The sequence below is a fragment of the Morus notabilis genome, unplaced genomic scaffold (assembly GCF_000414095.1).
Source record: "Morus notabilis unplaced genomic scaffold, ASM41409v2 Scaffold1094, whole genome shotgun sequence".
In the NCBI taxonomy this organism is placed as follows: domain Eukaryota; kingdom Viridiplantae; phylum Streptophyta; class Magnoliopsida; order Rosales; family Moraceae; genus Morus; species Morus notabilis.
In genome coordinates this window covers 338,075-349,903 of record NW_010365163.1, presented here as the reverse complement: position 1 = coordinate 349,903, position 11,829 = coordinate 338,075, and the positions used below count along the sequence as shown (strand labels likewise).

At 33.4% G+C, this 11,829-nt stretch overlaps 2 protein-coding genes across 2 annotated transcripts in view; one reads left to right on the top strand and one right to left on the bottom strand.

The window, feature by feature from the left end:
* Positions 1 to 312: 312 nt before the first annotated feature.
* Positions 313 to 2,498, bottom strand: LOC21397383 (beta-carotene hydroxylase 2, chloroplastic). Its single transcript, XM_024171781.1, has 7 exons — positions 1,986 to 2,498; positions 1,837 to 1,896; positions 1,679 to 1,750; positions 1,379 to 1,513; positions 1,069 to 1,194; positions 734 to 790; positions 313 to 638 (listed from the first exon to the last, which is right to left on the bottom strand). Exons 1-7 carry the CDS (start codon positions 2,367 to 2,369, stop codon positions 561 to 563), a joined length of 912 nt encoding a protein of 303 aa, XP_024027549.1. The 5' UTR covers positions 2,370 to 2,498; the 3' UTR covers positions 313 to 560.
* Positions 2,499 to 10,909: 8,411 nt separating this feature from the next.
* The window catches only part of LOC112093422, a 1,122-nt gene continuing 202 nt past the window's right edge, over positions 10,910 to 11,829 (top strand). Inside the window, exons 1-2 of the mRNA XM_024171790.1 lie at positions 10,910 to 11,408; positions 11,544 to 11,767. Coding sequence (XP_024027558.1) covers positions 10,910 to 11,408; positions 11,544 to 11,767 — 723 coding nt within the window. The remainder of the gene's footprint in view (positions 11,409 to 11,543; positions 11,768 to 11,829) is intronic.

Here is an 11,829-nt window from a genome sequence, read left to right as displayed (position 1 = left end):
TTATTTTTAAAATTATGTTTAATAATTTTATTAAGAGATTATTTTCAGTATAAAAAAATCTATTAATGTCTCTATCTCTGCTTGAGAGAAGAGAAAATGAAAATAAAAAATGAAAAACGACTAAAAATCGTTTTTCATTTTTCTTTCATTTTACACTAAACCAAAAAATTATTTTTATTTCTATTTTTTTATCTTTAATTATGTCAAATGTTGTTTTAAAATTATTTTTATTTTTTTTCTTAAAAAATATAAAAAAATAAAAATAAAAATAATTCTAAACACGGCAATTATAATTTGATATTTGTCCAAAAAGAGAAAATAAAGCAAATGAATTTAAGCTTTAGAACTAATACTTTTAGCTCTTAAAAGTAATACACAAATCCCATAGATACTGTACTTCTTCTCTGGTAAAAAAGACTTTGGTACAGCATTACGACAGTAATCCCCACACAAAACTGTAGGCTTAACCCAAGTAGAACTCATACTTCAAAGTTTTTTTTTTTTTTTTTTTCGTTCACTTTGTAATACAAAATTGCTCTCAAAGTTATTACATTTCTCAATCATGAATTCTTGTACAATTTGGCTCTCCTATCGATCTCCTTTTCCAGCTCTTCAAGACCTCCAACTTCTTCAACTTCCTGCACCTCACCACACTCAATTCAGTCTCTGCCTTAAAAATAAATAAATAAATAAATAAATTGAATCACCCACAAAAAAAAAAGAAGGAACGAACCTTAGGTCCCAAAAACAAGCCGTATGGTACACCCTCGAATTTGTCTGAGTGGTGGAGCTAAAAAACCCAAAAGAAATCCAAATCAGAAAAAATCTTAACCGTTGGATTCTAGTAGGGAAAAATGTTCACAAAAATTAATTTAATATGAACGAGTTTAAAATTTAAGTTTTACTAAAAAGTTCTCATAAATAATCATATTTAACTTTTTTATTACAATAAAAAATTATCACATAAAATTACATCTTAACTCAAATTAAAAACTCAAATCGACAAACTAAACCAGTAAATTTGTATTAAAAGTAAGGAAGTAGTGGGTATATATTTTTATATTTAACCTGATGGGCAGCAGCCACTTTTCTGAAATAAGGCACGTTGGCAATGGGACCCACGGGGAATCTTTTATGGACCAAACCGTCGTGGACAAACATGTAGGCCATGCCAAAAACTGTAATTCCAAGACCCTGCAATCCATGGAGTGGTCAACTATGTTAATACGGGAAATACACAGGGTTACTTTAGTGACAAAAAAAGATTATTGATAATCCCCCATCAATTAATTAATGATTAGAAGCCGTTAAAGAAAAGTCAGCAATTCAGATTTGGAAGATATTGAGAGAGAAAGAAAAGAAAAGAAAAGAAACTTACCGCACCGAAACAGAGTCCTGGGACAAGGCCTTTGTGGAAGAAACCGTATGAGAGAAGAGCTATGGCCGGGACTGCATTGACTATGGCGAACACATCGTTGAGCTCGAAAGGGCCTTCTCTGGGTCTGTGATGAGACTGCAAAATTTCCAATTAATTAGTGATTCTGGTGGTTGAGAAATCGAATGCTATATTGGTCATGTTTCTTTCGTGTTCGGATTCTTTGGGGAGCAAGCAAAACTCTCATTTTCTCAGCATCCAAACAGGAAAAAAAAAAGCAGGAAAAGAAAATCGGAAACGAACCTCGTGCATGTTCCATAAGGAAGCGTGCCAAAGAGCTCTGTGAGCCCATCTTGCCCAAAACTCCATACCCACCTAAAATCACAAAACACTCGATTCAATTTAGCATTCGAAAAAAAAAAAACGACCCAAAAGTTTGGTCAGTAGAAGATGAAACTTACAGCTGCGCCGACAGATAGAGCAAATGTACCGAACATTTCAGAGTACGGAACCTCTCCACCCTGCCCCAAAGAAAAACAATTTCATGGTTTAGAGAGAGAGAGGGGTATATTCTTACTGTGATTGAAGAAAGAGAAAGTATATACGCTACCTCCATTTGCCAGTGAAACCTGTAATAAACCGCCATAACGGCCATGGAAGTGATCCCGAAGCTGGACAAAACGGCGGCGATGAGATAAGTAAACCTCTCCGATCTCTTCCTGGCAAGCTTCTCGGCGGCGCGCTGCGAGATCTGAGGGTCGACATTCACGGGGATTTCGACAGCCGAATTCTCCGCCGGAGAAGCGCCCCGCTTCTTGTCCTCCATTAGAACGCAAATCGTCAAGCATAGTCTCGGCCGAGCGCGAATTAGAACCGCCTTGCTCCGGGGACAGAGATTCGGAAGGGGAAGGAAGGAGTGTTTGGGGAGGAGGTAGGAGGATTGGATGAGGCGGAAGGGCTTGGGGGCTGTGGCGGCCGTGAGTCTTGCCGCCATGGAAAGGTGTGGTTGTGGTGGTGGTGGTGGTGGTGGTGATGGTGGGGTGGTTCTAGACTGTGCGGGCCTGGAGGAGTCTGAGTTTTGGTTGAACTGAGACCACAATTTGTCTGTGGACTTCCTGGGAGTTATATATAGAGTTATAGACTCACGAATTCGCGTGGAAATAATGACGCAAAAATAACTTTGAGGAAATAACAATAACTTAATCCCATTCATTTCACTATTTAAATTTAAAATTAAAGTTTTATTATAATAAAAAATTCTTAAAAATAATTACATTTAATTTTTTTATTATAATAAAAAATTCTCACATAAAATTACATCTCAATTTAAATTAAAAATTTAAATTAATAAACTAAACGAGTCATATATATTTCACCAATTTAAGTTTTAAATTTTAAATTTTTACAACTAAACTCTTAAAAAATATCATGTCTTAATTTAAATTCGCAAAATGAACGTGACTAAAATATATGCCCATTATGATTGGATGAAATTACTAGAATGCCAATTGGTTGGTTTTAAAAATAAAAAATAATAAAAAAAAGCCCCTTTATGGTTGTATGCCTATGACTGGTTATTGGCATAGTTTGGTATGATCTTATTTTAGCTACATGAACATTTTTTGGTAGGGTAATTTTCATACTTTCTCTCGGTGGGACGTTGTTTTGAAGTTGTAAGATTTTTATCATATTCTACGGCTTTTATTATTTATTTTTTCATATCACTATTACCATATCACCCCTAATGTTTGTAGCACATAGCACACAGCCACACACTGTAGAATACAGAAGTTCAGCTCAAAATTGTAAAGTAGTATGTGCTTCTGAAGTAAGCAAAATGAGGAGCAATTATTCATTACTTAGAGATTTTTATACTCCAAAAAACAAGTGTAAATAAAGTGTAGACTTTGCATGATGAAAGTTATATGCCATATTTATTTCATGCGTTTAAATTTATGATTTTAATTCTTGCTATAATGTTTTTCTCACAAAAAATTTAAAATTTAAATGCCCGAACAAAAAATGACTAATTTAAACGCATAAACTAAACGAGTCCATATTGATCTTTGAATCTCTAATATTTAGCACAACGGTCAAGAGGTTTGTCATTAGCCCCATCTACTGAATTCAATTTTTTTGTCATTGAGGGTTAAAAGTTCGCATCAATAATCTTTCAATGACAATGCGTAAAAGAAAATAATCTAATTACAGGGGTGGTTGGGAGATTCACAATGTATTTGTACTTGTCAAAATTACATCCAAGATGAGCTTCATCAACACAAGTTATGAAAAAAAAAAATTATTATTATTGGTGTCTCCTACATTTCTAGTTTGCCTCTAAACTTAAAAACATTCATTTTATATTTATGAGTTTTAAATTATTTTCATTTAACTCTTTTTATTTAAAAGTCTGTTAAAAACGAATAATAAAAAAAAAAGAATGATGCGCTCGTGATTTTTTTATTTAAATTTATATTAAAAATAAATAAATAAAAATAACATGAGCACATTTAACTCATTTTTTTCGTCTAAATTTATCAAAAATTCTCATTAAAAAATTTAAATATGACAAATTCAAAATTAAGGAAAAAATTGAGAATTTTTAAATTTTAAAAGCAAAGTAAAAATGACTCTTAAATATTAAGAGCACTAATACGATTAATCTTAAGAAAATATATATAAATAAAGACAATAAGACAAACTATTAGAGCCATGCGAAAAAGCTTTGGTTCGTTGAATTTGGACCCCGTGGCGGCGGGGCGGTGCTTTGGGAAGAAAGAAAGAGAGACATTGGTGGAGGAAGGCCGGAAAGTGGGTTTGCCTGTCAAAGACAATCAAGGACAACAACAGTATAAAATGCACTAAAAAAAAAAGATTTCAAACAACTGGAGTGTTATTCCCGTAATTTAAAGAGAATAAGAAGGTGAAATTTGGGAAAGTGGGAGGTCCCGATACACATGTCAGGCCGAGAGTGAAGAATGTGAGGCTCACGCGGAGTTGGAGGATTTTCGAGAGCGGTGATAGCGAATCACATCGCAGAATTCCAAATCAAAATCAACAAAATAATGGGGTCGTTTGATAACTTTTTCAAGATATTTTGGAGTTGTTCTTTAGAGTGTAATTATTTGATTGTAATTTTTGAGTTAAATTTAAATTATAATTTAAGTTACAGTTGTAACTTGAATAAAGTTGAGTAAAGTTGAATAAAATTAAAACTTAAAAGAACATGAATTTAAATAAAGTTGTAACTCGAGTTGTCTTTTTTTGAGTTTTTTAGACAAAAAACATGCCCTTTGTTTTCCGTACAAAACAAAAATAAGATTATTTTAAAAATTATGGTAAAATTGATTTTAAAATTATGTTTGGTTAGTTTTTTAAGAGATTATTTTGAGTATAATTAAAAAGTAAAATTGTGTTTCGTTATAATTATTAATTAATATATTTTATCATTGTTGATAAGTATTAGAAAATAAAAATAAAAAAGTGAAAATAACTTTCAATCGTTTTTTAATTCTTTCACAAAAATTATTCTTATTATTTTCTATTTTTATTTTCATTTTTAGAATATTTACTAAACAACAAAATTTACAGACTATTTTTATTTTTGTGTCTTAAAAAATATGTATATAAATTTTCAAAAATAATCTAAAATCAATTTTGTCGGCCCGTCTAATTCGCTAATTCAAGTTAAGATGTGACTTCATATGAGAGCTTTTTATTGTAGTAAAAAATTTAAATGTCACTATTTTTAAAAATTTTTTACTGTAGTAAAACTCGAATCGGTAAAATGAACGGGTCTCTAATATCTAGCTCTCTCTATTTTGCTTGGGCTACTTGTTCAAATATTATTGGCTGTCGCGCAAGCCACGTACCACTTACGCGCTATACTACCTTTTTCATGATGTTAATTGATTTGAGCGTCTAGTCTCTCCTTTGTTCCTTGCCTCATGGATGGCCATCTTTGACCTTCGTAGGCGAAACACATCAGCTACTATTGTGAGAGTGATAATAATTGGTGACCAAAAGGACCAAATTAATTCCAACATTAGCGAAGACGCACTAATTTCTTGCTAATTATGGATAAAAAGGCACTAATTCTTGCTTATAATTTTTAAACTCGTGTTTTCCGCCACAATGTTAATGGTTTAGGTGGTTGACAAAACTTGCATGTGTTGATTTATAAGGTTGGAGAAGATTGATGACGTTCGTACTTCGAGACTTATCTCAATAATGCAAGTGGTTAAAGAGAACGGCCATAGTATAAGTTGTAGCGGAACAGTAAACATTTGACAAACTTACGGCCATAAAAATCAACTTACTTGCACTAACAATACATTCTATGCGATCAAAGAGAACTGCCTGTGGCGCATTAATTAGAAAAGAAAAGCACGGTAACTTCACTGCACACAGCTTTTATGGCAATCTTCTGCTTGCTTTAATTAAGCGAAACCCTTGTATTTAACACAACCAGAATGTTGAGTTTTGGCTTATTTGTAGGAGTCCCACATTGAATGTGTATGAAGGGGGCATGAGTCTTTGGTCTATATAAATAGGCCAACACTGGAAACTCAAACGTTAACTTGTAATATTTGAATCTTCAGTTTTTTATTATTGTTATTATCATCATTGTTAACTGATAGAAACCACAGCGATTTGACAGAAAACAGAACAACGGAAAGCTATAGATTCAATTCAGAGAAACTAACAATCGCTCTACAATGGTGATATTCGAGAGATTATGAATCGTCCTACAATGGTGATATTCAATCGCTCTACAATAGTGATATTCGAGATTGTGAATCGTTCACCATTCGTTCTACAATGGTGATATTCGATCGCTCTACAATAGTGATATTCGAGAGATTGTGAATCGTTCTACAATGGTGATATTCGAGAGATTGTGAATCGTTCTACAATGGTGATATTCGAGAGATTGTAAATCGTTCTACAATGGTGATATTCGATCGCTCTACAATGGTGATATTCGAGAGATTGTGAATCGTTCTACAATGGTGATATTCGAGAGATTGTAAATCGTTCTACAATGGTGATATTCGATCGCTCTACAATAGTGATATTCGAGAGATTGTGAATCGTTCTACAATGGTGATATTCGAGAGATCACATTCTCTCATCTACTTCCTAACTCAATACTCAGAAACTACTTAAGCTCTCTAACGCTCCTTATTTATAGGCAATTACTAAAGAAACTTTCTCAACAAGTTTATTCAGCAACCAATCCACGTCAGCACTAATCACTGACGTTTATTCCTCCTACTATAAACCATCAGCCTCTGGTTCTTATCATTAACTTAATCATCAACCTTCATCACCATGTTCTGCATCTTAATTTGCCTCTACCAGATTGTTTTCCCAACTAAATTATGCTAGCTTCATTAATTTGCAACAACTTACAAACATACCAAAGATAAAAGAAAACTCTTTTATTGAAATATACAAACTTCCTTGCTTCTTTTATTGAAATATACAAACTTCGTTGCTATATATAAGAAGTTCCAACTCTGCATGCAGAAATTCAAAGTTCCATGGCAGCCAAGCACATAATGAAGGTTCCAAATCAATATGCGGGCAGTCGATGAAACAACTTTTGTGCCTCAGTTGGTCTCCGTCGTAGCCATGCATTGAATTTCAGAAAATGGAATTAATTATGAAAATGATCTACTTTTATCTTGTGGAAAGTTCTCGATGCAAAGATTGTGAGGTGGCTTTCTAATTCTACGAATCAATCGCCTTAATCGCACTAACTTCTATCAATACAACATTTCTATTAGCAAGCAAAAAAATTCATGCCTTATATGAGAATAGAATTCTACATAAGGTATAGGAAAAATAACTTATCAATATAAATATGTTTGGAACTGTTAAATATGTTTCAAGTTCTGTTAGTTTTACACGCTTGTTTATTATTATTATTATTTTGATAGAATTTTAACAATATTTATTAGCACTAATAAGCAAACACTGCTAGTACAATAACCCTACTAGAGACTAATAAGTTCATATTTAGTTTTTAATAAGATAAGATGTTTACTATCTTTTGCACTGTTCTCTGGACATCTATTGGGATTTAAGTAATACAAATTCATCTATCCTATTATGAAATTTCATTTCAAACAAGCTATTTATATTTTAAGCTATTGTTTGGTAGACTTGAAAGGTGGACGAAAATAAATTGTTGGAGAGATTTTAGAGTAGAAAGAAGAATATTGAGTTGTTTGGAATAAAAGAAATTGGAAAGTTTAAAAAATATGTAGGATCGATAAATTTTTAAATTTTTATAGATTCAGAAAAGAAAACAGATCGGACAAATTGTGACACAAAAGACATGGCTATGAAATAACTATTTTGCTCTTAATCACATCTCATTCACTATATACATATATATATATATATAGAAGGGTATTGGTAAAATAAATTTGTATATACAATCTCTCCTTTTTCTTTTTGTTTTTCTACCAAATAATATAAAAGAAAAATAGTTCGTTCCTTTATTGAGTTTTCTCGCCTGAGTTTTTATTCTCTTTCTATTCTAGTCTCCATCTCTCTAACCAAACATAATGTTAGTTTCCATTTTAATACCTAAGTCGATCATTCTCAACAAGGTGACACCAAACTATTTTGGCATGGGTGCAAAGCTTAATTGCATTTAAAATTTTTTGAGATTCTAATTCTATGGTGGGAGAATAAGAATTTATAGTACTGTTAATCGCGATAACAAGATTTACAACAGATAATGCGTGTTGAATTATTTAAATGTTGTAAGCATTTCTTTTCTGAAACAGTGTCACTATATTCACTTCATAAGCATAGTACATAGTATGATTGAGGTTGATGACTTAAATTATCTAAAAATTTTAAGGGTTCATTTGGTACGAGAATTTAAACCAGAGTGATTCTAATTATGATTATATAACCAGAATCATGATTCATGATTTTGAGTTCAAATCACGATTCTAAAACCATGATTCAGAATCAGGGGTTTGAATCACATTGAATTAAAAGGGGAGTGGTTTTAGAATAATGATTTGAGCTAGTTTAAAACATCACATCAGATTTCGAATCATGATTCAAAATCATCCAAACCAAACACGATTGATTCAGAATCACTGTAAATAAACACTGATTCTGAACCAGAATCCAGAATCATGATTCTGGACCCTAATATATATATATATATATTGAAATGACAACTCTTGTAGTTTTACTATCCACCTTCAAGAGGGCACGCTGCACACGCACACACATGGGCTGTGCACATTTTCCACGTGCCTTGTATGGTCGCCGTGTTTTCATAAATGCCTTTGCCAAAGTTATCAACGATTGTGTAAGTTGCGAGAACATGTCAGCATAGTATGGCCTATCTGTGAACGCCTTTTAATATGATTTTGGTAGTTCTTGAATATCAAACGTAAAAGATATGTAATTAATGAATTAGATCCCCAATTAATATTTGCCCTTGTAGTCGAAACTTGAAAGTAATTACTCTTATTGGCATTCATGAAAATGAAAATTAGTTTTTAGGGGAAAATGAAGTGCAAGGAGTCCTTGAATATTGCAATTTGCAAATCATTTTATAAGGTTTCTGTGGTGCTGAGTACAGATGATGTTTTTCATATTAAACCAATCATTAATTGTGGGAAAGTGAGAAACCCCGTTTGTTGTTTTATTAGTGTTATCATTATTTTATTCTTATTTTGGAAGGAATTAATGGAGTCAACGTGATGCACTGAATTAGTTAAGCCGTCACGGCATTACCCACCATGCTACCATGCAATTGTGAGATCACCGTTCATCTCATTCTATATATTAAAAAAAAAAAAAAAAAACATAAAGATAAAGCCAAAAGAAAACAGAGATATCCTTATCCCAGATGCACTTCACACACGTATACACCTTTAATCATCTGTTTTTTTTTTCCTCTTTTTTTTTTTTTTTTAAATCCTTTAATAATCTCTTCAGGAAAATAGTAAGTCCACTTTAAAAAAATAAAATCTAAAATTGACCCTTTAAAATTTAAGTGAAATCAATTTTGCCTATGTGTTCATTATTGCCTCTTCTTAATTTGTTTAAGTTAATCTATTCTGATAAAAATATAGTTAGGATTAAGAGATGACTATTATAAAATGAGAGTTTTGCATTTTTCTTTTCTTTTCTTTTTTTTTTTCTTTTTTTTCTTTCTTTCTTCCGAAAGAATACAACAAGGGAATTACTCTGAATCCTTTAATAATCTGTTTAGGAAAAGAGAAAGTATACATTTGTTTTCCTTTCTTTCTTTCTTTTGAAAGAATACAGTAAGGAATTACTTTGAATCCTTTAATCATCTGTTAAGGAAAAGATGTAAATATACATTTTTACATTCTTTTTTTTCTTTCTTTTCATCTATCGTCTCTTTTAAAAGAATTAGCATGGAATTACTTTGAATCCTTTAATCATCTGTTAAGGAAAAGAGGTAAATATACATTTTTACTTTCTTTTTTTCTTTGTTTCCATCAATCGTCTCTTTTAAAAGAACGAGCATAGAATTACTCTGAATCCTTTAATCATCTGTTAAGGAAAAGAGTAAATATACATTTTTACTTTCTTTTTTTCTTTCTTTCCATCTATTGTCTCTTTTAAAAGAACGAGCATGGAATTACTTGTTAGAGAGATTGTAATATATCTCTCAACTTTGATATCACAAAATTGGATTAAAACACATTCGGGAAGAGTAGGCTGTCGCAAGCACGCACTGCAGCGCGAAAGAGTGCGCGCTGCAGCGCACGGACGCGCTGCAGCGCGTGGCGCTGTAGCCTGCGCAAAACAGACCTCTCGGGTCTGTTTTGCTAGGCACGCGCGCTGCAGCGCATAGCAGCGTGCGCTGCAGCGCACGGGCGCGCTGCAACGCGCGTTTGGGCGCTGCAGCCTGCGCAAAACAGACCCGTCGGGTCTGTTTTACTAGGCACACGCGCTGCAGCGCACAGCAGCGTACGGGCGCGCTGCAGCGCGCGTTTGGGCGCTGCAGTGCAAATCTTCGACGGAAAATGTGTTTGTGTGTTTTGATGATCTGAAAAGGTCTCGAACCATTGCATCTATTTGTGATATTTTTTCTCACATATCTGAGCACTTATTAACAATAGAAATAACTATTGTTATAAGTGCATCAGCATATAAAAGATAACCATCAAATTGAAAAGGTATCTTTATGTGAAAGGTTGTAACACTTAAAGAGGATGTATGCATCCCTGTCTTTATACGATGAACTTCAGAAAATACAGATACATTGTTTGTTCTGGAACTCAATATTTTTGCTGGATATTGTGTTCAAGGGTTTGTTGTATCTTGGGGGTAATTTGCCATTTAGAACTCGTTAGCAAACTTTGAGAAGTGAGGGCAAATAAAACCTTAAAGGAAAGTATTCCTATACGCCTCAAACCCTTCTTTCTGAATTCTCTATTCTTTTCATCCTCCCAAATCTGAATTTTCTCCAACAATCTTTAAGGTTTTAAACTTGCTGCAATAGAGGTTGAAAAGAACATGACGTCTTTCCTCAATCCTAATGTTCAACTTGATCGTTTTGATGGTACCAACTTCACCCGCTGGAAAGGAAAGTTGTTCTTTCTTCTCACCATGCTTAAGATCGCCTATGTACTTGATCCGAAATTGGAGCCACTTCCTGAACCAAAGGAGGATGATTCTGAAGAATTGAGGACTGCAAGGAAGAAGCGAGGAGATGATGAAATCATGTGCCGGGGTCATATTCTCAACACTCTCTCCGATAGGCTCTACGATCTTTACAACTCGATGGAGTCTCCGGTGAAGATTTGGAACGCTCTTGAATACAAATACAAAACTGAGAAGGAAGGTACAGACAAATTTCTTATCTTGAAATTTCTAGAATATGTCATGGTTGACACCAAGTCCGTTCTAGATCAAATACATGAATTGCAAGTCATTATTACTAAGCTTCGTGAATTGAAGGTTGAGATTTCTGAATCATTCCAAGTGGGGGCAATTATTGCTAAATTGCCTCAAAGTTGGAATGGTTATAGAAAGAAACTCCTTCATAGGAGAGATGACATAACTTTGGAGGAATTACAAAAACATTTGAGAATAGAAGAAGAGACTAAGTCTTGTGATTCTAAGAACAAAAATGTTGATTCCTCTAAAGTTAATGTTTCCGAAGCTAGTAAGTTTTCAAAGAACTTCAAAGTCAATAATGACAAGAAGTTCAAGAAGGCAGGTAATGGCCAAAAGAAATTTTCTGGAAATTGTTTCTTTTGTGGAAAGAAAGGCCATCGCCAAAATGACTGCAGATACAAGAAGAAAAAGGAAGAAGTGAACACCAACAAGGCCAATACCGTTGAAGAGAAAACCGAAGACATATTTGCTATGGTCTCGGAATTACAAATTGGCATGATTACCGAAACTAACATGGCTGCATTTAAATCCTCCGA

Coding starts and splice junctions, on each gene's coding strand:
- LOC21397383 (XM_024171781.1), bottom strand. CDS start 2,369: ATGGCGGCAAGACTCACGGCCGCCACAGCCCCCAAGCCCTTCCGCCTC. Junction 1,897..1,985: donor GGTTTCACTGGCAAATGGAG/GTAGCGTATATA, acceptor TCTTTGGGGCAG/GGTGGAGAGGTTCCGTACTC. Junction 1,751..1,836: donor CTCTATCTGTCGGCGCAGCT/GTAAGTTTCATC, acceptor TTGTGATTTTAG/GTGGGTATGGAGTTTTGGGC.